At 43.7% G+C, this 26262-nt stretch overlaps 1 protein-coding gene across 1 annotated transcript; it reads left to right on the top strand.

The window, feature by feature from the left end:
* Nucleotides 1-3039: 3039 nt before the first annotated feature.
* On the top strand, nt 3040-19367 carry NICOL1 (NELL2 interacting cell ontogeny regulator 1). The gene is made up of 4 exons (XM_073342735.1): nt 3040-3147; nt 3295-3452; nt 9092-9180; nt 15056-19367. The coding sequence occupies exons 2-4, from the start codon at nt 3320-3322 to the stop codon at nt 15119-15121; spliced, it is 288 nt and encodes a 95-aa protein (XP_073198836.1). The 5' UTR covers nt 3040-3147; nt 3295-3319; the 3' UTR covers nt 15122-19367.
* The last annotated feature ends 6895 nt before the right edge of the window (nt 19368-26262 follow it).

Here is a 26262-nt window from a genome sequence, read left to right as displayed (position 1 = left end):
CTCCAATTTATCCACAAAACTGGACACAGTACTCCAGATGAGGCCTCACCAATGTCGAATAGAGGGGAACGATCACGTCCCTCGATCTGCTTTCTGCAGTCTGTGTTGCTTTGCCAACGGCCATTTTCTCCGGGCGGGTGCTTTCAAACCCAAGTCCACTACATTGCTGTAGTCCAGGTGGATGCAGTTTCCTCGCCAGCTGGAGGTAGCAGAATACTTTCCCCAGTCACGGTGCATGCTGGGTGTCAGTCTAGAAGAACTCTTAACATTCAGACTGAAGTGATGAGTTGTGGGTTTGTGTCCTTAACCAGTGGCACCTGCGCTCTGGCTACCTGGTTTTCAAAGTGTTTCCACATTACTTCTATCTTGCTAAGGTTTAGCTTCAGCCAGCTCTGGGTCAGGATCTCAAGCGCTCCTGAGTTCAGGGGAGTTCAGATCTGGGTTCTTTGTTTGGGTCATTCTAAGGATAGGCCCTCTGATGGGGCGTACAAACCCCACACTGGAGAGCAAGGGGTTAAGGAACAGCTGTGGGCAAAATCAGCCCCAAAACCTGCCCAAACTGGAGGCAGGGCTGTAAAAAGCAGGGTAGAGCCGTTCAGAGACGGGCAGTGGGAGGGAGCAAACAGCTGCTCTGAGGGGAAATTACTGCCCAGGAGTACCGAGAGCGAGACCTGTGCAAACGCACAAAGGAGAAGTAGGGGTCGGAGTGGGTGGGTCAGAGACTTGGTTGGAGTGATTTACTCTGGGAAGCTGAAGGAGACAGGGGTAGGAAGTCGCCCAGTGTGGCTTAGCACCACAAGATGTCGGATATAGCTGTCCGCCTTTGGGCCCTGGACTGGAGCCCAGAGGAGAGGGTGGGCCTGGCCTCCCCTACCCAGTCCAAGAGGACAATACTACAACAATAGCCTTCACCTCTGCTGAGAGACCAGCTGGAAAAGACTGAAGTCACCTACTACAGGACAGGCCTAACAAAGAAAATAACAGAACGCCACTAGCCGTCACCTTCAACCTCCAACTAAAACCTCTCCAACGCATTATCAAGGCTCTACAACCTATCCTGAAGGACGACCCATCACTCTCACAAATCTTGGGAGACAGGCCAGTCCTTGCCTACAGACAGCCCCCCAGCCTGAAGCAAATACTCACCAGCAACTACATACCACACAACAGAACCACTAACCCAGGAACCTATCCTTGCAACAAAGCCCATTGCCAACTGTGCCCACATATCTATTTAGGGGACACCATCACAGGGCCTAATAACATCAGCCACACTATCAGAGGCTTGTTCACCTGCACATCTACCAATGTGATATATGCCATCATGTGCAACCAATGCCCCTCTGCCATGTACATTGGTCAAACTGGACAGTCTCACGTAAAAGAATAAATGGATACAAATCAGATCTCAAGAATTATAACATTCATAAACCAGTCGGAGAACACTTCAATCTCTCTGGTCACGCGATTACAGACATGAAAGTTGCGATATTACAACAGAAAAACTTCAAAACCAGAGTCCAGCAAGAGACTGCTGAATTGGAATTCATTTGCAAATTAGATACAATTAACTCAGGCTTGAATAGAGACTGGGAGTGGCTAAGTCATTATGCAAGGTAACCTATTTCCCCTTGTTTTTTCCTACCCCCTTTCCCTCCCCCCCTGTTCCTCAGACGTTCTTGTTAAACCCTGGATTTGTGCTGGAAGTGGCCCACCTTGATTATCATACACATTGTAAGGAGAGTGATCACTTTAGATAAGCTATTACCAGCAGGAGAGTGGGGTGGAGGGAGAGAAAACCTGGATTTGTGCTGGAAATGGCCCACCTTGATTATCATACACATTGTAAGGAGAAAGAAAAGGAGTACTTGTGGCACCTTTTCTTTTTGCGAATACAGACTAACACGGCTGTTACTCTGAAACCTGTCATTGTAAGGAGAGTGATCACTTCAGATAAGCTATTACCAGCAGGAGAGTGGGGTGGGAGGAGAAAACCTTCTGAAGTGATAAACACCCATTTTTTCATGGTCTGTGTGTATAAAAACATCCTCACTGCATTTTCCACTTTAATTATGCATCCGATGAAGTGAACTGTAGCTCACGAAAGCTTATGCTCAAATAAATTGGTTAGTCTCTAAGGTGCCACAAGTACTCCTTTTCTTTTTGCAAATACAGACTAACATGGCTGCTACTCTGAAACCTGGAAAAGACTGCGATTGTTCATGGGCCCAGCCCCCAAAGCCTCTGTGCTAAAGGGGAGGACTGGAAATCCTTGGGAGGGAGGTGCTGAAGGACAGGACAGCACTGGACTATACTTCAAGGGGGAGACATCCTGCTAACCACTGCCTGACCACAAGGCAGCACTGTTGTGCACCTTCTACAGGCCATTAACAGAAACTCAGATCCAGAGTTGGCTTTGGATTATGAACTCCCCCAAAACTCAGGGTGTTTATCTCTGGGATATTGGCTTGGGGCCATCCGTGTGACCTTCTGTGATTCTATGTCTGACTCATGGAAACAGGTTGGAAGGCATGACTCATCTGGTTGGCTCACATTCACTTCTATTGGCCATAAGGGGTGGGTTTATAACTAGTGTTGCTTGTTAAGCACGGATGACATGCCCTGCCTAGTACTAGACGCAGAACAGAGTCTCTGCCAGAAAGAGCAAGAGTTGGACACCCGGTGCCTGATTCTGCTCCAGCTGAAATCCTGCTGTAAATGTCTCGCAGCTAAGTAAGGGTTAGGAGCTGTACATTTCAGCATAGCCACATTTTGGAATAAAGGCAACAATCCAAAAATTCATAAATATCTTTGTTATATTACATGTTGCAGCAGTCACTGAAGTATGCCAATGTATGCCCATGAGAGTAAGCGACCATCCAAGAACAGAGACAATTAATAAACAAAGCAGCTACCATAGTCCTGTCGCTGCCCCTTTAAATCTTCTCCTCTCCTTGGCAGCTCAGTTCTTATATGTTGCTATAGTGAATCTCCATGGCAATGACCCTAATCAGTGAGAGGGGGAATGCAGGGGACGCATGCTCAGTATGGCTGCAGTGGTTCCCTTAGCTGCTTGCTACTGCCATTTCCAAAGGTCTGTCACAAAAGACAGAGGAAGATCAAGCACTTAGCAAATTAGTAGTTTGGGTGAGTTTCATTTCCAAGAGCATGGCCCATGGCTGCATTGGGGTCTGTGTGTGCATGTGTACCTACGGCTGTCATTTCACATCTGCTTCATTAGGCTGAATGTGCTGGGAGCAAACAGTTGATCTTTCCTATTTCTTCTTGTTTCAGGCTGGGAAGGAAGCTTTAATTCTTGATGATAATAATGGTGTCTCCTTCTGTCTGGAGAGCGATGTGGATGGCAATCCCGTTAATTTCAGTGGTTGGCCTATTGAGTGTGAAGCTGGTCGGGGCCAGTCAAGAATCTGGGAGTGTCATTCCAGCAGAAAGTATGTACCCCTGCCACGCTATGGTGGCTCAGATTCAGAAGCAGAATTTCTGCATTGTTTATGTCCCTTACTTCATCCAGTGAATGCACAAATTTCATGAGCTCCATGTGTAGGCTGCCCTTCTTAATTTTGCTAGGAAGTGCAAATTGGTTTGTAGCACACCAGGAAAGTCAACTAATGTGTGCATTATTATTATTTTTCATTAGCACTTATTTGAAAACAAAGTAACTACTAAATATTTATCTGATGTTATCTTAAACCTGTATAGTCTTAGGCCATTTTTGTTTTCTTCCAGAAGTCTGCAAGAAGATACTCTAGGTGTGCAATTGTACACATGAAATCCTTACTAGTCTGGATGCTGTTACACGCAAACTGTTGCTTAGTTGTGCTAGGGTATTGCAGGCATGTTTTTTATGTTTTTTGTTATTCGGTTGGAACAAGGCATATTGGGCTGGATTCATCTTTGGTGTAAGCCCAGTGGATTTACACAAAGGAATTTGACCCACAGAGTTTATCCCTGAAATGGATGTGGAATTCTGGAATTACACTGCTGTACATCAGAGCAAAATATTAAAATGTGAGGTAGCCATCTGAGCACAGGTCTGGGAGCCAGGAACTCCCAAGTTCTAATCCCAGCTTTAGCACTGACTGCTGTTGTGGCCTTGGGCCAGTCACTGATTCAGTTTCACCCAGTGAAAAGAGGAGGATAACAGTAACAGAGATGATGTGAGGATGTTTTGAGAAGATAGTGTTGTAAAGTGGTCTGACAATGAAATGTGCTCCAGAAGCGCAGAATGGCCACTCCCTAGAGTGATAAAAATATCAGGCAGCTCTCACGCAGAGTTTTAAAAAGTGTGGAAGGTGACTGCATAAATAAGACTGGTCCCTAAACATAAATCAATGTCAGATTTTATCACAGCCATCTCCATCCATTCTCCTGCCACCAAAGCTTTTAATTCAAAAGTTGATTTGGTCACTACATTTTACTTTCCTGGGATAACATAGCTGCTTTTCAGATGAACCCTTGGTACCTACATGGGACTAGAGGGTAAAATCCCCTGTTCTGTTCTTTTCTGTTCTAGTCTCCTCTTTATTAGAGAGACACTGTTAAATTGTTTTTCTTGTTCTATTCAAACTCTTCTGTCGCCCTCATCACTGTAGTATCCAAGCGCCTTCCAGTAGTGCATTAATATATGTGCCCTGTGCTATGTGTTTATATTAGCAAAGGTGGGGCAAACAAGTGCACTTTGCACATTAAATGGAAGATAGTGAAGCATTTTGATGGTTCTTTGTTCGTGGCAGTTCATTCCCCAGTCGTGGGCTCCTGACTCCTTCACAGATGATCTCCCTCTGTGTGGTAGAGAGTTCTAGTGAACAGCACTGTCAACCATGCTCCTCAGCCCTGAGCTTTTAGATACCCTGGACTCAGGCTGTTGAGCACCTTGAAGATTCAGAACGAGGCCTTGCCTTTGACATAATATGGTATGGGAAGAGGCCAGTGCAGTGAGTGGAAGACAGGTATGATGTACTCCTGTAGCTGGTGCTGCTATACAGCTTCTAGGTGGCATTTCCTGAGGACCCACGACATTTTGCCCAGGTAGACAGCATTGCTTGCTGGAGCCCAACTGGGAAGTGAGAAAGGTGTGTGTGTGTAACGGAGGGCAGGTCATTGTCTGTCAGGATAGCTATAAAAGGTAGAATGCTTTGCCTGTGATGCTGCAATGTGAGAACTTAATGCCAGTGAGGAATCCAAGGGCATCCCTGAGTGAATTGTTGGTGAGTATCTTTAACCAAAGGAGACTGCTTGTGGCTACAAACTACTCAAAGTGCTTTCTTCTGCCCACTTCCTTAAGTTCTGTCTTGCTTGGATTCATCTTCAACCAGCTGTTCTACATCTGTGAGCTGAGCTTGCCCAATCTTGACAGTAGTGGCATGGCTCTATGGGATGAAGGATAGGTAGAGTCATGTGTCACCTGTGTATTGTTAGCACCTAAGTGCATGTCATCTGACCAGTTCACCTGGTGGCTGCATGTAGATGTTGAATAGGCCTGGAGAGAGTCCTTGACTCTTGAGGAACCCCACAAGTGAGGGGTGTGATGGTGGAGGTGTTAAATTAGTATGGACCCTACATTTAAGTTTTGTCAAAGAGGGGGTGGGTGAGGGAGGCTTTCCAAACCTAACAAACCCAGTGCAGGAGAGCATTTGCACTCCTTGCTGCTGCAAGTGAGAACAAGGACACTGGCAGATAGTTTCTGCAGTGTGGGAATCCTGCCAGCCAAGACTGCATGCTTCAGGGCAGGCCTGGGAGATGCATGATGAAGTGCACTTTGCTATTGCTATGAGCAGGAGCACCATGTAGCTTCCAGCTACTGTGTGCTGCTGACCGCAGTACACATAAGAGTGCTCGGGCGAATACCAGGCACTCCCTAGCTGGCAGACTACACCCTCTTGGGCAAGTGGTGTATGGGCTGATGAATTTACTGGTCCTGCCTGCTAGAGTTCTCTTGACCTTGTCTTGCCCTGCTGTTTGGGGTGGAAGGAGGCTTCAGATGCCCGGTCCTGTTTCCCATTTTGCTCAGAAGTGAAGCAGAGAGCAGGACCTAGCTGATTATGAATAGTAATTAGCAATGAATAATCAGTACCTTGTACTTAGTGCTTAACATCTGCAAAGGACTGTGCAAACGTTAAACAATATCAATGTTTTTAGAATAGTTTTCTTGAAATTTCAATGAAAACCAATTTTAAAAAAAATGTAAACCTCTCCTGTTGTGTTTATAACCCGAACACAACAACCTTATGCTGGTGCAGGAGAGCTTGAAAATGGGAACCAGCCAGTCTAGTTTCACAGTCCAAGCTGCACAAAATGCAGAGTAAATAAATTGCACACGTCACGGAAAGTAAATTAGTCTTCTGAAATTATTTCGGTTTCAATTGTTTACTAGGAGGACCGCAGAAACAGAAGCAAGGCATTTTTCAATTTCCATGTAGACAGAATCCATTTAAATTTAATTATACTAGAATCTTGAGTGTTCTCATTCTGCACAAACCTGTTAAATCTTCCCCCACAAAATGCCAGCTGGTCCCCACTCCTCAGAAAAGATTGAATAGCAGATTCAGAATGTTGTACTGAGCTCTCGAGGTCATCACTGTGGCAAAATATACTACAGTTTGTGTAGGTGCATCCTATAAATCATTACACACAATTAAAACAGCCCTGCCCTTGTTTATTTGCTTAGGGTGAAATTTGCCTGTGTGCCGAGGGACAGCACAAGGCTGATGCTCCACATTCAGAGTGTAACTGGGGTTAAGTGGCACATAGACCTTGAGATGACTCTCTTCAGAGGTGAATTTCAGCCTCACTCTAGCACACATCCTTGGGGAATCTTCACTGTCTCCCAGTCATCAGTGTGAGATCCTGCAAACTAATGCCTGTCAGTTTCTGCCCTGCTCGCTGATGGTTTTTGTGAGGGGCGTAGTCAGCGTTTGACTGCCGATTGCAGTGTCACTGCCTTATGGAGACAGAGACAGGTGTCTCATCTTGAGATGAGCATTTCTTACTTTCATTTTTGCACCACCAAGTCATGATGTCGTAAATGTTTTAGTGACCACAACTTCAGCGTGGGTAGCTCCTTACCGTACCGAGTCATCACAAGACACTCTTACAAAAGACATGCAGTAATTTAAGAAAGTAGGCTGCGATGCCAAGCTAGTAATATGTTCACTGATAAAAGTCGGAGAAAGCTAGTCTTCTTTCCGCTGGTTCTCATCCGGTGCTCAGCAGTTAAAATGTGATTAGACCAGAAATCTTTAAAAAAATCCCCTTTTGTTTAAACCATTCCAAATCTGAGTTACTTTAAAGGCTGGCTTATAGCCAGCCCCTCTCCACCACTCAACCCAGCCCTGGAGAAAAATGCCTTTGCTGATGACACTTGTCGTTTATAGGGGAATGCCTCTTAATACAGCAATGTCCATGCCTGGCATGTTTCAAAAGCCAATAGTTGTCCTCTGCAAAAAGGATCGAGAAAAATGGAGAAGAGTTAGAAATTTGAGTTCATATCATAGGACAGCAACAGTGGAGGTTCAGAAAAATAGGATCTCTGAGGAAAGGTTAAAAGAATGTGGACTGTTGATGTCTTGCCTTAGTCTCGCTGTAGACTGATGTCCACGTACGTACAGATGTGCTATAAAGCAAACAGTTCATTCTCATCACAATCATCCACATTAATCAATGAGAATACAATTATAAACTACAGACAGTAAAGTGTTAACTTAGAAAAATATTCATATTGCAGTAGATAGTCGGTTATAAATTGCCAAGGTGTTAAAGAAAGGCTATCACTAAAGCTTTTGAACACTACAGAAGATATTCAACTGTCAAAAATGCCTCAGACACAATGATACCCTTCCTGATTAGGTGGAAGAGGGAATAAAAAAAAAAGGATTAAGTCACTCTTACAAAATTATCATAAAAGTGTCTTGCTGGTTCCAGAATGGGGATGGGGTAAAGGCAGTTTCCAGCTATCTGAGTCTCCTCAGTTCAAAGCTCAGCCAGACGTGAATTTCAGTGTGTAACAACGTGAGAGATGCTTGCTCACCTCATCCACACAACCAAGGCACTCGTTTGACTTCTGTTGCAAGTTAGAGGAGCCTCAGGGCTGCCAGAACTTTTCCTGGTGGATAATGCCCCCCAAAGGGCTGTTATGTCTGCTGTGGATTGACGGAGCACAGAAGTGCTTTGGCTACATCCCTCTCCTCATTCCTCTTTTGATACACTCCCTACACCAGGGACTCCCCCACCCTGAGGTTCTCGTCAGATGAATGGCTAAGGCAGCTTTCTGACCACTTTGCATTGTCAGAACAGCACAAAGGGGCTGTAGATGGGCCAGGATCTGGCTCCCTTTCTCTGGGAGTGGATGCTCTGTTATCATTGTACATCACAATCTCCTTATTTCCTATTTATCCAGAGGTTGACGTTTTATATGATGTATTTCCCTTCAGAGGGCAGGCTTTCTTAATTCATTAGTCAAATGCAGGAGACTGAGATCTAGACCAGTGTTGGGTGGGCAGTGTCGGTGTTAGCCCATTGGGGGCCCTAAGCAGGAATATTCCCCCCCCCCACAATATGGCAGCAGCTGAAAGGAGGAAAACCCAGATTGGGCATGTTCCCTCGCCAAGACATGCATGAGGGCTTCTGAACAAATAACTTGTCTGTATCATTTCTGGAACCACTGAAAATGTCTCCATAGTGTCTTGTCCTGCAGGGAGCTGACCCGTTCATGTGAGGGTCTGAGTGCTTCCACTCCAGGGAAGTGAATGGGAGTTGAAGGCATGCAACACCTTCCAGGGTCAGGTTCTTCAGCAGCTTTGGTCCAGGTTTTCAAAAGCAGGTGTGCAAAAATGTGCATCTATATTTGCAATGACATGTGAACAGGGGATTTGCACATACAGGCATATACTTTTGTGTACGTGCAGCCCCATCCTGTGCATGCACACTGGGCATTTTGTGTGTTCAACCCAGGCCCATTCACGTTGTTAAATGTACTTTTCTCGGAAATACAAGATCATATTTTCTCTTGGCATTGCCATGATGTCAATTCCATGTGATTTCAGTGACGTCTTTCTGCTGCATCCTTTCCCAGGTCGTCCTTGTGTTGACTGCCATGCATTTGAATTCATGCAGAGGGCCCTGCAGGATTTAAAGAAGACTGCGTACAATCTAGACACACGGGTAGGTGTTATCTTAGAAATGATACTTAGGCTTAATGTACCAATTTGCCTTGACTGAGTAAAGCTGACATAACATCTTTTGCTGACTCATTTTCATTTCAAACAAATAGGACTGTACTATGCAGATGTATTGGGGACAAGCAGAGATTAGTAGATTTTAAGGCCAGAAGGGACCATTGCGACCATCTAGTCTGATTTCCTGCATTACACAGGCTAGAGAACTACAGCAACTGGTTCCTGCATATAGCCCACATAGGGAGAAGGAGAAGAGGAGAGAGAAGAGTAAGAAGGGTGAGTTACCTTTCCCATCACAATCATAGGAGTGTAGGGCTACAAAGAACCTTGAGAGGCCATCCCCCTGTGATGAGGCAGGACCAAGTATACCTAGACCAAGGGTGGCCAAACTTACTCCGAGCCGCATATGACACTCTTCAGACATTTGAGAGCCGGGGTGCGCCTGACGGGCTCAGGGCTTCAGCCCCACGGGAGGTGCCTGCTGGGGCTCGGGGCTTCAGCCCTGCTCCTGCTGAAGCCCCAAGCCCTGGCAGGTGTGCCCCACGGGGCTAAAGCCCCAAGACTCCCCTCCCCACTGTCGACACATAAGGGAGACAGGTTGGGTCAGGTGGCCCCGCCCAGGTTTGCTGGCCCTGCTCGGTCACATGGTACCACTGGGCCCCTCTATGCATGGCAGTTACTGGAGCCAGCAAGCTGGGGGCTGCGGCCATGGGGAGAGGCAGTGGCAAACAGCTGGGAGCTGCAGGAAGAGCCGCTGCTTTTGCTGATGCCTCTTCCCTGGAACTAAAGCAGCAGCCCCTCCCTGCAGCTCTCAGCCACTGCCTCTCCACCTAGAGCTAACACCTGGAAGCTGCAGGGAGGGGCCACTGAGGGTAAGAGGGGGGGCGACGTGTCTGAGGGGCATGACTTAAGCTATTGCAGGGCCAAACCTTTAATTAGTCCCCCAACACTCAGCAGGCACCAGTCATCTCTGGCAGAAGCCCCTAACCCCACCACCCCACTGCAGGGTAGAAACCTTGAGCTTGCCCCCCGCCCCCCCACATCTGGTAGGTGGATAATGGGGAGACGGGGGGGTGGCCAGGGCTCCACAAGCCACACTTTCAACTATAAAAGAGCCGCATGCGGCTCACGAGCCGCAGTTTGGCCTCCTCTGACCTAGACCATTGCTGAGTGGTGTTTGTCTAACCTGGGTTTTTTTAAACTTTTCCTCATAGGTCTGGTTTTCTAATCTTTTCTGTTGCTCTCCTCTCTACTCACCACAATTTGTCCACATTTTTGTTAAAGTGTGATGCCCGGAATTGGACACAGTGCTCCAATTGAGGCCTCACCAATGCCGAGTAGAGGGGTACAATTACCTCCCATATCTTACATACAGACTCCTGTTAATACACCCCAGAATGTGTATCTGCCTCACACTGTTGGCTCATATTCAATTTATGATCGACTATAATTCCCAGATCCTTTTCAGCAGTACTAGCCAGTTATTCCCCTTTTTGCAGTTGTGCATTTGATATTTCCTTCCTAGATGAAGTATTTTGCACTGGTCTTTATTGAATTTCATCTTGTTGATTTTGGACTAATTTGTCAAGGTTGTTTGTATTCTAATCCTGTCCTCCAAAGTGCTAGCAACCCCTCCCAGCTTGGTGTCATTTGCAGATTTTATAAGTGTACTCCCCACTCTGTTATCCAAGTCATTAATACAAATATTGAGTAGTTCTGGAGCCAGGACAGACTCCTGCGGGACCCCAGTAGATACGTCCTCCCAATTGGACAGTGAATCATTGATAACTACTCTTTGAGGATGGTCTTTCAACTAGTTTTATGCCCCCTTATAATAATTTCATCCAGACCACGTTTTCCTAGCTTGTTGTTTGAGAATGTCATGTAGGATTGTGTCAAAAGCCTTACTAAAATCAAGATATATCTATTAGAGCAAGAACCCTGTCAAAGAGGAAATTAGGTTGGTTTGATATGATTTGTTGTCAAATTCATGTTGGCTATTACTTATCACCCTATTATCCTATAGGTGTTTACAAACTGATTGCTTAATCATTTGGTCCAGTATCTGTCCAGGTATTGAAGTTAGACTGACCTATCAAAAATTCCCTGCAACCCCTCCATTCCCCTCTTTAAAACTAGGTTCTTTGTTTGCCATTTTCCAGTCCTCTGGGACCTCACCATTCCACCATGAGTTTTCAAAGATAATTTCTGACGGTTCTGAGATTGCTTCAGCTAGTTCCTTAAGTACCTAGAAAGAATTTCAACGGTCCCTGCTGACTTGAAAACATCTAACTATTATATTTATTAGAGCATAAGCTTTCGTGAGCTACAGCTCACTTCATTGGCTGTAGCTCATGAAAGCTTATGCTGTAATAAATTTGTTAAGACTCTAAGGTGCCACAAGTACTCCTTTTCTTTTTGCGGATACAGACTAACACAGCTGCTACTCTGAAATCTAACTATTATGTAACCTATTCTTTCCCTATTTTGGTTTGCATTCCTTCCCTTGTTATAATTAACCTTTTTAGTGAAGACTGAAACAAAACAGGCACTGAACATCTTAGCCTTCTTGATGTCACCCATTATTAGCTCTCCTTCCCTTCTAAGCAGAGGACCTACACTTCCCTTCATCTGTCTCTTCTTCCTAATGTATTTATAGAACCTTTCCTTGTTGCCTTTTATGTCCCTTGCTAGGGGTAACTCATTTTGTGCCTCAGCCTTTCTGATTTTGTCCCTACATGCTTGTGTTATTCTTTTGTCCTCCTACTTAGCAATTTTTTGTAGGATTCCTTTTTGATTTTCAGTCACCACTCAGCAATGGCTGTTAACAGGACAGCAGCAGAAGGTGGAAAGTGGAGAGAGACAGTAGAGCTGCACTGACAAAAGGGAATGGGAACACAAAGGAGGAGGAAAATCTTATGTGGTGTCACATTTACACCCATCATTGGTGCCAGCTCATAATAAACCAGCTTAAACAGCTCACATGGGTGCCCAAGCATTCTGGTTGCTTTGCTGATGGCATGGTCAGTACGGTATACGACATGCATGGATTTTCGTGTTTGGGCTGGTTCACATTAGAGCTTTGAATGGGTTTAACACAATCAGTTTAGTTAAACTTGGTGCAAAACCCAAACATAGATGCACTTAGGGAACTGAGCACTGATATAACCTAAGGCATGAATTTAAACAGATATCATAAAACCATAGCAACTCCCTGTGCGGTTGCTCTTTTTTCAGCATCAGAGTGGTCTTGTTGGTTTAACTTAAGTTGTTTGGGAACAGGTTTACATTAATCTGAACTAAGAGCATCTATACAGCAGTTTGCACTGGGTATAACTATATTGGTATAAAAACTGATTTAAATTAAATCACCTGTCAGGGATGGTTTAAGTGTATCTAGTCCTGCTTCAGTGCAGGGGGACGGACTAGATGACCTTTCAAGGTGCCTTCTACCTTCCTATGATTCTATCTTGCATTATAGGAGTCAAATGGTGACTGATAATGGGAACAAACTACCCAGGGAAATGGTGGGTTCTCCATCTCTTGAAGTCTTCAGATGAAGACTGGCTGCCTTTCTCTAAATTGTGGCTTAGTCATTTACAGCTTAGTGGGATCAGTACAGGAGGTAACTAGATGAAATTCCATGGCTTGTATTATACAGGAGATCAGACTAGATGACCCAACTGTCACTTCCGGCCTTATGAAAATTTCACCCTCAATTATCCTTATTCCAAGTCAGAGTTTGGCCCATCTCATCTTTTTGTGAAGTTTTACGGCAAATTAATTTAATGTAATAACTCTAAATATTCAGAATACCTTTTACAAGAGCACAGCCTGCAGAGTAATGTTCTTTTAGGGGACTCCTGGGACCAATGGTGGCATTGATAGGGATCTTTCTGCATTCATTAGCTTTTGAGATTATTTTTGAACACTCCCAGATCATCCCTTCCAGCTTGTATAAGGACTGTGAGACTCGCATAGGAAGCATGTGGTGGAATGCCAGTGCATTGGTCCTACACAAGTATTCAAATCCAAAGAGCTGCTGTGGTGCTAAAATAATCTTATGTTGTCTGCTAGGCTTATGACAACAAGAATGTTCACCTCGCACAGCTCTGAATCACACAAAGAGCGTCGTTTAATGACACACACTGCAGCATCAAGCCAATAATTGAAAGCAAACAGGAAAAATGAGCAAGCCTTCCATTCTAGTGTCAAGGTGAAAGGCAAAGCTTTTGCGTTTAAAAGAAAAAGGGGTTGGGGGAACATAGTGAGGAGGGGAAAGCAGTTGAATCACAAATCAGGAATAGTGAAATTTACCCTGTGCAGAGAGCTAGCACAAAGCCAATGTGTTATTTAAGCTTACAAAACAGGGCTTCAGTTAGAGTTAGAACCTGAGCTGGCTGAATTTCACCCTAAAATATGTCTGAACTGGAGTCTGTGGTCCATTATTATTATTATTTATATTACCACAGTGCCTACGAGACCCTGTTGTGCTAGGCACTGTACAAATACAGAATAAAAAGATAGTCCCTGCCCCAAAGCGCTCACAATCTAAGTATAAAACAAAAGAGATTACAGGTGGAAACAGACAGACAATGGGAACACAAGAGAACAATGAGGCAGTTCTGGTCAGCCTGATAGGCAGCAATTTTAGCACAACAGCTGCCTACCTAATGTCAAAGTTTTTTTGTAGGCATCATGGCAAAGGAGAGTTGGCTGGTTAAAGGTCCTGTTAGTTCATTCAGGTTATTTACTCAAATTAATGAACACCTTATTGAAAATGCCAGAACACAAATGTTTGTGGTTTACCGTAACCAATCTGGACAGGCCTTGTGCAGGCTCTCTATGTCAGGGTAAATTTCACCTTTCCTGATCTGGGATTGGATTTAGCCTAGGGTAAACCATGAAAGGTTACTTACATCCAGCAACAAATGTTTGTGAAGTGTCCAGATACTGTTGTCATCGCTATCTTGAGTTAGTGCCAACTGTCATGTTTTATTGTGAGTCCTGTGATATTTGGTCTGAAAGCCCCAGCTTCTGTAGTGATGGGAGTAGGTGGGAGTTTCAGCTTTCATTTTTTTAAAAGTAAGTTTCTAACCCTCATGGTTACAGAGAAACATTACCCCTAAAAGCACGAAACCAAAAAGGCAAATAAAGACATTTATTTGTTTGTTTGTTTTTAATCTTGAATTTTTGAGCTAGTCTCCTGGGTTTTGAGAGTCTGACTCATGATTTCTGAGCACTTGGGTTTGGCAGTATTGTAACAGTATGTAACTGTAACATAAATTAACTCCAGTTAAAACAGGATCACAAGCTCGAGCCCAGACCTACCTTGAAAAGGTCCAGATTCAGAAAAGTTGGGGCAGGGAAGTTAAATTGCCAGCCCCAAAGAATTCACTGGAGTTGTTCTGGATTTACAGGTGTGTAGCTGAGAGCGGAATCGGACCCTTAGCACAGTAAGTGGTACTATTAAATTATACAGTTCTGGGCACATCAATAGCTGATGTCTTCCTGTTAAGTGGAAGGAATTAAGAGTGTGACTGAGTGGAGTTTTGCCCAGAATTTATAAAAGACACTTCAATAAATTCTGACAATCTAACCCCTTGAGGTTAACTGTGAAAGTGAAAACATTAAAACCACCAAATATTTTCCATGCAGTTTAGTCTGTATTCCTCAGTTCTGAACATGCTTATTATGTACCAGTTTGCCAGGTAAGTCACCATATAAACCAGCTATAATAACCATGATTTCTCATTCCACAAGGCCCCCTGACAATTGCAGTGCTGAGGGATTAGATCTAATCAATTATATATTCCTTTAAAGTGATATATTAAATTCCATGATTTAATGTTCTTTTGCAGACAGAAACCCTCCTCCTGAGAGCAGAAAAGAGAGGCCTATGTGATTGCTTTCCTGCAATGCACTGAAATGAGCACTGGGACATGGCCAATGGACATTATTCATTTTAAAAATGCTATTGAATAAACTACGGACAGATTGATTGAGGATAGGTTGTGAGCATATGTCACAATGTAAGGAAAAGATTGTTTTCATCTGTACAAATTCAACTGAGTTAGACCTTTTTTGCTTTGACATAGTTGATCATTACTGTATCTCTTGTCACACATGCTGAAATGTCAAAGAAGAAACAGTGCCAAAGTTGCACTTCTACGATTTATGTAACAATAGATTTGCATTATTCTGAAATTTCAAGTCAAGTTTTGCCCTTGGATGTTCAGGCTAGGTCTTCCACAGATGTAAATTAGCATAGGTCCACTAAAGAACTACACCAGTTCATACCAACTGGGGATGAGGCCCCAAGGGGTTTCCATTGGATTTACTGATGACTGACGATGGGTGTATCCAATGTCAAAATATGACCCTACACATCCAAAAGCAGCTTATTCTACAATGATGTTCAGCTAAAGAGTTATCTACAAAAAGTCAGTTTTATGTAGAAAATAATGGTTAACATTTACTGCTTTGCAGTGTGAACAAAGCAGTTATCTATCATATTAATATACCAATTGTATCAGTATCTAGTATGTTATATACCGTTATTTGCATCTCACAACATACAGCCATACAGTAGATCTGATCTTGGGGTTTGGTTGTGTTTTTTTTGGGAGGGGGGAGAGAAAGGGTTAACTGGGCTGGGGGGCGTGGGAAGGGAAAGTAATCAGCAACATTAGCAATCACATGAATGCTGCCTGGCAGCTTAACAGGATGTACCTGCCAAAACTTTCTGAAGAAGTGCCCTTTATTAAGCAAACCACGTATTGGATTGAACCTTTCAGCTGACCTTCTTCACATGGTTTTGGCAGAGGCTCTACACAATGCCTATGCCTCACTTAAGTCCCCGGTAAGTCCTATTTTGGGGAGTTAAGTAGTGCTTATGTAACCCTTCTGCCCGTCAGAGTTGGCAGCAACAAGGGCTGGGTTCAATATCTAGGGGTTCCATTCCAATAACACAATGCAAACCGGCTCGAGCCCCCACCCAGTGACCTGGGACCAATATATACCACCCCCGCTGGGCGCCTCCAAGAGGCAATACTTCCCCTCTCGCAAGCACATAGTCTGAGTGTAGCAAAAATCTTTTAATAACAGAGAGAAACAATGTGGCATTATGTTGGGGAAACACCACCAACAGGATTCATAACACAACCCATGAGCAAAAAAAAACCCACCCCAGGCAAATTGGGGCATGCCCTTTTCCCTTTGGTTCTTGAGTCCAGCAACCCCAAATCACCCAAAGTCCCAAAAGTCCAATGCCCCAAAAGTCTCTGTCCCTGGTCAGGGCAGCCCCAGAGTTTGAAAGTTTATCTGCGGAGCTTTACCTCCCAACCTGGGTGGAAATGGGACAGGGGTAAGAGGCACCTTACGTGATCTGAAGCTGACCGCCCCATAGCTCCATAGCAGCGCTCCGCTCCGCCAGCCGCCCCACGAACTCCTTCGCTCAGCTGCGCTCCGCTCTGCCAGCCGCCCCACGAACTCCTTCGCTCAGCTCCACGGCCCACAAGCAGCTCCTGCCATCCACACACTGCGCTGCGTCGAACTGCTTCACCAGCCGTCCCGCAAACTGCTCCACAATATATCTTCAGGCTCCCCCACTACTTAACACAACACTTAGTGATTTCAGCTCTTAGGTGAATTCAGCTTATAATAGGGGAGCCCCAGTGCTGGTGCACTGTCAGCCCAAAGTGAGCTCAGCAGCCTATAACTAGACTTCTAATGAAATCAAAATTAGCTCTGATATTCCACAGTGGAGAGAGGAGGAAGTGCAATTAGCATGTAAGGCCCTCACCAAGGGGCCCATGCCACCAAGTATTAATACTTGTCCCCAGCCTCTCTCCATTCACACAGTTTTGGAACCCATGACCCTTGCCTAGCGAGTGCTACTTAGTTGATGGTGAATCCCTCCATCATAACAAAAGGCCACGTACAGTTCCAAGCACAGTTCCCATAATCAGGGTAATAACAATTTATTCTTCCTGCCCCAATAACAGAGACACTGGGGATCCCACAGCAGCCAAAGTGACCATTTGGGCAGCTATGGTCTCATTCTAGGCGTGGTGGGTGTGCCTATGCAAATGAGATCGGCCCCTGAAGTTCTTTTCCACAACTTGCCACACCTCACCACCAGATGTCAGGGTGGAGCTCATCCTGACACTGCTTACACTTAAATTGTGCATAGCCTTTGAGTGAGCCTTCTGAATAGGCATGAATTTCACCCTAGGATCCTGCTGCAGCAAGCTGTTGATTGTTTCCTGTCTGGTGATCCTACTAAGTGCCTTCAGCTCCACACTGCCGTCAGTGGAAAATGAGGGTGCTCAGGACCTCTGAGGAGACACACAGCAGTCTGCACTAGCTGGCCGTGTTACTCCTTTAAACCTTGCAAGTGAAATATGATCCCTTTTCAAGTCCTTCACCTCCATTTTGTTTGCCAGGCAAACCTCTTGTGGAAAAGTCTTATAGAAAATAACAAACTTTCTCCAGGGTTCTTAAACCATCTTGTAGAATTAATAGAGAATTATATCCTGGCTATAGAATGCTACAGGCTGGTTTACAAGTTCTATAGACAGGACAGTATTCTCTGTCTGAAATGACCCAGGTTTTCAGAGTAATATCTGTTCATTCTCATTGTTTAATTCCTATTGAATTCAATAGCACCTTTCCAGAAGTGACTGACAGGTTACTGTCGGGCTGCTCAGGAATGGAGGGGCTTCTACTTTTTTTCCTTAGTGAAACAATTAGCTTTGAAACATTTATTATCATAATTACATACCTATAAATTACATACAAAGTGAGATATGGGGAAGAACGTCAAGATTCGCTTTGGGGTTACCAGCGTCCCTTGGGCTACAAGTAGTGTCCGAATTGCTAAACATTTTGGCAAAACTGGAGGATGAGGTGTTCTAAGCACAACACCCGCAGGGCTGTAATTATAAAACCATGCTGGGGCTCAAGTCCTGACAGCTTGCAGGAGGCATCCTGTAAACAGCTTCCAGGGTGATATACCTGACTCATCTGAGACCCTGCTGCCAAACACCAACATCCTGTTGAACATCTCCAGATGTTCATTTGACATTTACAACAACCAGTAAACAGAAATGACTCACAGTATCCGAATTCATTGTCAGTGGTGGAGGACCTTACGTGCTGCGGCTCTCTTGGGCCCGATCCTGCAGTCCGTCAGTTTGGATGAAATTCAGCCCCGTGGGGAGAGCCAGATGTAGATCTGTGCATCATTTAAATCCTCCTTAAGATGTGGGGCTCAGGTGGGATTTAAATGCATCAACCTTGAGCTGGCTTTCTGCATGGGGTGAATTTCACCCTGTGACTTCAACAGGAGTTTTGCCTGAGAAAAGACTTTAGGATTGGGCCCCACATTCTCCAGGGAAAGGAGAAACCTCCTCTCACTCTTCATTATAGGTGTGAATCATGCCTTGCACCTTGCAAGAGAAGCCACTTGTGCAGATCATCAGGGACCAATATTTACTGAGCCTCCTGTGCAGATCCTCCAGTGAAGTCAGGAAGAGTTTTGTGTGTAATAAGGGCTGCGGGACCAGGTTATAAAATAGAAAACTATTTCTAGTATCATTGCACCATGCTCTAAAGTAGTTCACCATGGCTAGTGGGTAGCTGTAGATGTCTCTGCTACAGATCACGTATTTTTCTACAGGCAGAAGACATTAGGTGAAACCCACCCCTTTGCAAAGAGACAGCACAAGGTCAATGCACCACTTAACTCCCACTTGGACTTAAGTGGCCTTGTGCTGACCTCTGCACAAGGGGTAAATTTCACCCTGTATGCATCATTGAACCTGTGGATTTTCTAGCACAGCCTCACCCTTTGGGAAGTGGGGGTAAATATAGTATCCATGGCTTTCTATCAATATTTTGCACGCTTATTACTGTTGCAACACCTTAAAGAGTCTGGAAAGTCTTACAAGCAAATAATATTGTTTGGTATGTCATGCATTGCTTTTAGAAAGTGGTCGATAGCATTTGAATTTTCACACACGCATCGTATCGTGAGTTCGAAGCAGAGTGAAAAATAGGTGGATGTTTGCCATGTAGAATTCATTACAAGTTCCCAGCTGTGACGGTAACCATTATGTTGTATGTACTCCTCATTGTCTATAACAATAAAAGATGAGCTGTATTACAGCGCTTAAAGTGCCCTTTTTATTGCTTTGGAAAATTGCATACATATGCAAAAATAAATACTGTCTGTTAAATAAGAAAAAAATCTGCAGTGGAGTTAAGAGTCTTATACTAGGCACTGTATTTAAATACACACTCTTGTTGCTTATGTATAAAACCTAATTCGTTCGCTCTGGTTTAAAATTGAAATTACTGTGAGTCATTTTATGTCTTTGAGGGAACTTCTGCATCCTGAAAGGATAAAATGCAAGTTTCTTATAATTAGCAAGGATGTTTGGTCTAGTGACTTGAGTGTGGGGCTGGGAGTTAGACACTTCTGAATTCTAAGTCTGGCGTGTTCAAATAGCTTGCATGCCATGAATATGTGTTTCTGTTCATGCTGAAATCAGTATCTGCTCAATTTTTGAACCCACTGGCCCAAATTCTACCCTCACCTGCCCATGTGTATAAAACTACAGCTTGGATTTTGTAAGGTGGCCTCATTTTATTTTAAAAGGATTGGCAGGGGACACCATTTTGAAAGTCAAGCCGTTGCATCCTGTTCCTAGAATTTTAAAATGTGAAGTGCAGAGCTGAAGTATTTTGATTCCAAATCCCCGTAGCACATGTTACAATTGACTTTGTATTTCTCACTATGGTTGAGTTGGCTCCAGGACTTCAGTCCAATCTGTTGTGTAAGTGCGTGCTATATATGTAAAATAATAAATAGAAGTCTTGTCTTTTCTGAGCAGAAAGGAAGGTCTTTCATCATCTTAAAAGCACTCTGGCACTAAAGATAGATGCTGTCTACAGCACATGTTGCTGAATATCACCAGTCTTCTGCCCACTGATACTGCAACATGCTTTTACTATGCCATGCATTATAGATGGGAACAGGATGTTGATAATTCTAACTTTTCTCAAGAGGGTAGAATTGCTCTAGAGTGTTAGTAAGGAATTCATGCTGTATAAAAAAGTGAGGGAAGTGAGGTGTCACTACAGATCTACATTATATGCAAAGCAGCATTGGTGTTATAACAAACCTATCTTCTGTGAGGTTTCCTTTTCTTTTTAATTACTTTAAATAGTACTCCTGTACCTCACTGGTCGGACGTAGGAGGGAGTTGTACAGGCCAGGGTTTAATGGGGTACAGTGTAGCACAAATAAAAACTCTACTGTAGTGAGGCAGAGTGGTTAGAGGACTGACCAATGGTCTGGGCTCCAGGAACTCTTGAGTTCTAACGCCCCTCATACTCTGTGGCCTACGCCTGAAGAACATTCAACAGGAGCTGCAAGTGCTCAGCACCTCCTAAATTAGGACATTTATTTGTGTGTCTAAAGGAGTAATTAGGGGCCTGATGCAAAGCTTAGTCAAGTCAATAGGAGTATTTCCACTGACTTCAATGGGCTCTAGGTGCCTAGCTTTAGACATCCAAGTTTGAAAATATTGGCTTCAACATCTCTGGGACAAATTCATCCCTGATGGAACATCACATAGTAGATGATTACCGCTCTATGTGTCTCACTTGCCCCATCTGTTAAGTGGGAATAAGTATCTTTGTAGAAAGAAATACCAGAGTAATTGCCCAAAGCACAGATATATCACTATTGTAAGGTGGAGTCTTTTGACTCTAGAATGCTAAATGCTTCTTTTTGAAGGGGAATGCTGTAGAGGCTGCTTAGCTAATGTTTGTACAGTGCATTGAAGATGTAAAGTAGAAAATATTATAATGCATTTCAGTAGTTTTATGAAATGACTGATTTTTATAATGGGTGAATAATGAAAAATCTTTTCTTGAAATATTGGTTTGAATATTTAAATGAATTTGCCTCAGTTGTCTCCATGTTCCTTTCATGTTTGAACATTCACGTGGTTAAATGTCACTACCACGAATGGACGCAACAGCAAATTCACACCAGTAACCTGAGGCTAAGGTTCTAATCGTCGAATCAGGGACCAGACACCATACCATGTGATTTATGTGACCAATCACAACTAAGTGGCACACCCAGAATGGCAAGTCCTAGAGCAAATAAGACACACACAAAAAATTGAGTAATTTTGAATGTGTTGAATAAGTATGAAGAATAAATTGCAGCAAATTGCAGCCTGTTTAGAGACATTATGCAACCAAAACAGGAAAAAGCTATCAAATAAATTAATATAAATACATTATTTCTTGCAAATAATTAGCCCCACTCCAGCCATTACCAAAGCACACCCTCCAGAGAAGCATTGTCAGGGGAATTGGGATTAATTTATACTAGAAAAAGCTTACAGAGGGCCTGATTCAAAGCCCATTGAAGAAGTCAATGGAAAGACTCTCAATAATTTTAACAGATTTTGGGTCATGCCCCGCTTGCAGAAAAGTGAGCATTGAAGAGAAGGATAAATGTAAGTTAGAAAAAAAGAGACAGGTAGTTAATGGCTGGGAATGTGTGTAAATAATGTGGACTCAAGAACATATGGAGAAAAATCCCAAGCAGCAAGGGACCTAAATTACACTATGTCCATTTGCAATCTTCAGAAATTTCATTGTGCACAAGAGGGCTTCCTGAATTGTCTCCCATCAGCGTAGAAAGAGAGAGAGAGATTATATCTAGCCCTGCATGGGAGGAAGTTTGTATCTATCCCCAGAAAAATACAGGCTGTGGGTTTGGTTATGTATTGAATAAAGAACAAAGTACTGTAAGGTAAAATAGATGTTACCGATGCTCTAATTCAGAGGAATATGTCAAGGTACACTATCTGGAAACTAAAACCATATTAATGTATTTGTTGTTAATTGGGTACCACACATCTTTGATTTAAAAAGAAAATCCTCTTGTCCAGCAAAATTGGATTCTACAAAAGCAAGAGACTAAAAAAGATACCCAAAGGAGGGGAACAAACCTAGATCTATGCTTTTAACATGCAATATATGTACTTTCAGGATTGAAATGTTCAGAGAAGCACAATGATCAAGCAAAGTTTACATGAGAAGTCAGAATAATTCTTTCCCTGATTATAGCTGTCTGCCCTTGCAAGCAACACAAGGAGTTCATTCAGGTCAGAACCCATTCTAGGTTATTAAAAATGTAGTATACATACACTCTTATAGTATGCAATGCTTAACCCGTTGAAAACAGCCACTATGCACATTCAGCTGTCTCATCTAAGCACGCCTTTGACTGGCAGTCTGGAAAATGGCTGCTCTTAAGGACTGAGGTTTCATGGTATTTGTGCCCCTGAACATTATTACATTTCACTGGAACTAGAGAAGCTGAGAGGATTGGCAGCTAACCCTCCCATGGTTCTGTAAACGGGGGACAGTTTACACCATTCACTATTTATGTAGGGGATTTTTGTTATTATTTCTTTAATCTTGTTGCTCATATTAATCAGCTTATTTACTAGGGTAACACAGTATCCTCATCAGTATGTTGGTAGAGAAAGATACCTCCTTTCCCCCCTGTAATAAAGGGATCCTGGAAGATGGTTGCTAATCAACATTTCTTCCCACCCCAGAAGAGATGGAAGCTATAGATTAAAAGCAATGGAGGATTCCACCTTACTACATTCATCACAGTGGAATATTTACAGCATGAGGTGAAAAGGTATTTACGTACTACTATTATATTTATTAATTTGTATTACAGTATCCACTATAAGCCTCAACTGAAATGGGGCCCCATTATGCTAGGCATTATACAAACACACAGTGAGAGACAGTCCCTGCCCCAAAGAGTTTACCGTGTACATACACAAGAAAGACAAAGGGTAGGAGAGGGCACAGAGGTGAAGTGACTTGCCCAAGGTCACACAGGAAGTCAGTAACAGAGCCAGGCATAGAAACAAAGTCTCTGACTCCAATTCTGGTGCCCTATCCACTGGAGACACTACTGCATACCCTAGGCCTCATTGCCTTCCCTAACTAGTAAGAGAAGTGTTGCCAAGTGGTTGGAGCATAGCAAGAGTTATTACAGTACATGAAAAATCACGTGCTGACCTACGACCTCTGCAGTGCCTAGGCACAGTAATGCCATTGACATCAGTGGAGTAACATCAGGGACGAATTTGGTCTAATGGGTCAAGCCAGGAGACTTCCCCAGAATTAGATTCACTTAATGCTGACACAGGCCTGCGGGCAATTGTGGCTGCTGTGGCTGAGAAAGCAAAAGCAGGGCCTGTGCTGCCTGTGCAGGTAGCTTGTCACTGATTTGTGATTAGGCTGTTCCCGAGCTTTCTCGATTCTCGTGGTGATCTCAGAATCAGCGTAACTGACGCACTTTAAGCCCTATACTGCCAACATGTTTTGCTTGAGGACTGAAGAGCTAATTTGAGATCAAGGCCAGGCACCCAGACAATATGCCGATGGTTATCACTGTAAGACAATAGGTAGATTAGCTAAAACATGGAACCACAATAACCCAGACACAACATTAGAGACAGAGATTATCTACAGCCAACCATTTAAATGATATGCATGGTCCAAAAATTCATATGCACATTTGGGGTTTTAGCAATAAATCTTGCAAGATAGTTGGGATCTCCCCTCTGCTTAAAGAGAAGCCCACCCTTAGGTGCTTTGCTGACTCAGGCCCAGAGTGCTCAGCAGCTTGCTGGATTGATCACTAGCTGAGTTCTGCTTTTAATTATAGCATTGCTGTTATTCAGACGTTGGCGGTGTTTCCATTATAAACCCATGTGTTTGTAATTGCTGAAAAAGATCTGCTGGTTGGAAAGGTGCTGTGCAAAGAATCCACATTTTATTTTTTTAAACAACATTTGAAGAACAATCATTTGGGGCATTTTAAAAAAGGATTAAAAAGAGTAGGGAGTTGATCTTCTGGCAATGTTTTACCATTTAAAGACAACGGCAAGGTCTACTCCATCAAATTGCTGATGTATCTATCTGCCTTGGGTACTTAGGTGTCCTCCATTGCTGTAGTCATGAAAACCTCACAACTCCCCCAAGTTAGGGAAGTACTATTACTATTTAGAGATGGGGAACTGAGACCCAGAGAAAATGACTTGCCCAAGGTCACACAGAAGCCTGTGGATAAATAGGGAATTGAATCTGGGTCTTACAAGTCTGGGGTGAGCACCCTAAACACTGGATCATCTTTCCTCAGTTTGGGTAGTCCCAGTGGGACAACAGCTACCTAAACGGATAATGTTGGCAACCAATTACTTAATATGGTCATTTAAAAAAAAAAAAAAGGCAAACATAAGGCTAGGAACTGATTCCATGATGGAATTTGAAGCAACGAGTGAAGACCCTGTTGCACTGAGGGGCCAAGGGACGTTGTTGAAATCGAGGGGAGCTTTGCTATGGACTTCAGTGTGTGCAGGATGACAGCCGAGGGCAGGAAAAAGAACTGGTTTTTAAATCTAGTTTTGTTACTTTGTTCTTCGAAGCTACTTCTTGAACCGTATGCCTGTCGCTCTGGGTTTTCAAAGGTGACTCTGTGGGGGAGAAAACCACCACCGAGAGAAAACAAGAATGCTGTTCTTCTGGCTCTATAGTGCCAGAACTGAATGCAGCCCGTCAGCGTGCAGCACAGTGACTGCTCTGTAGCAGTTCTGAAAGAGCCAAAATACAAAAGGAACACGGAAGCCAAACCAGAGAAGCACGGCCCGGGGGCATGTAGTAAATGCAGTGTATTCCTTTCCCCAATATAGCATTTTCCCCCCAGGGAGTCAATGGCTGGAAAGCAACTGTTTTTATGCCTTTATTTAGCAATATCCTACACAACTTGTATTTGTAATAGTGGTAAAGGGGTAATTTAAACTAACAGGGTCCAGCCTGTGTTTCTCCTTTCGTCCCTGGGGTATGTCTGGTTGGTCCCACTTTTGAATTTGATTGGTTTTGTTTTTTATAGCACCACAGTTTGGGACCCCCATCAACCAACTTCAGTGATTAGGGCTAGACTCTCTTTAGACACAGCCCTGAGTAAGGCGTGATGCAAAAGCAGCCCCATCAGGTGGTGCTGTGACTCAGAGACCCTCCTCAGGGTCATAGCTTCCTCATTGCTCCAGGGCAGCGGTAATCTGCTGCTGGCCTAGACTAGCCATAAATTACGCCCTCTACAGAAGCTCAGCTGTGCTGGCCAGCAAGTAGTGGAGTCAAGATTCCACCCATTCCCCTCCCTGCCCACCTGCTCCCAGATAATCAGGTGAAGAGTGACCCAGCATCTGGATGGCATGCTGGATGGTGTAACGTGGGTCTCCCCTTGCATGGGCACGCAGATTGAGTCACAGTCTGGCTGTTACAAGACAGTACTCATTGCGTGTCCCTACAATGATCCATGAAAAATCATGGCTATGGAAAGGAACTACCTAAGTAGACTTGGAGACAACATTTACTAGTGATTTACGTGATAATAGGAGATTGGAACTCAGAGGATTTAGCTTCTCTTCCTGGCTCTGCCACAGACTTGCTGTGTGACCTTTGGCAACTCACTTGCCCACTCTGTGCCTCGGTTTCCCTCGCTATAAAATGGAGATGGTAATACTTCTCTATCTCACAGGGAAGTTTGTGTAATATTTTGACACACTCAGATGGAAGACAGTATAGAAATTCTAAGTATTATTATAGCAGGAGGCAGAACCCTATAGAATCACCATAGCAATGCCTGTAACAACATGGTCTTCAGCCCAGTGGAATATAGGAATTGCCATAACAGATCAAACCAGAGGGTCATCTAGTCCTGTAGCTTGTCTCCAAGGAAGGGGTAAGAATGCCAGTAATGATAGAGTGTAGAATAACATGCTTATAAGAGAAGTTTCTTCCAAAGCCCCTCAGTCAGTGGCTGTATTATGGTTTGAAGCATGAAGCTTATAGCTCTATTAAAATGCATTTGGCCCTTTTGCTGTGCTCTATCTTTATTTAGGCATATTTTGTCCTGAGACAGCTCTATGGGGATTTTCTTACTCCC

Source organism: Lepidochelys kempii, chromosome 4 (assembly GCF_965140265.1).
Source record: "Lepidochelys kempii isolate rLepKem1 chromosome 4, rLepKem1.hap2, whole genome shotgun sequence".
NCBI classification, from domain to species: domain Eukaryota; kingdom Metazoa; phylum Chordata; order Testudines; family Cheloniidae; genus Lepidochelys; species Lepidochelys kempii.
Note: the sequence above shows the minus strand (reverse complement) of the source record. Positions and strands in the feature narration are given on the sequence as shown.

Bases quoted from the DNA above. Each gene is read 5' to 3' on its own strand.
- NICOL1 (XM_073342735.1), top strand. From the start codon at position 3,320: ATGATAATAATGGTGTCTCCTTCTGTCTGGAGAGCGATGTGGATGGCA. The intron at 3,453-9,091 runs GTATGTACCCCT...ATCCTTTCCCAG, and splicing joins GAGTGTCATTCCAGCAGAAA to GTCGTCCTTGTGTTGACTGC. The intron at 9,181-15,055 runs GTAGGTGTTATC...GTTCTTTTGCAG, and splicing joins CGTACAATCTAGACACACGG to ACAGAAACCCTCCTCCTGAG.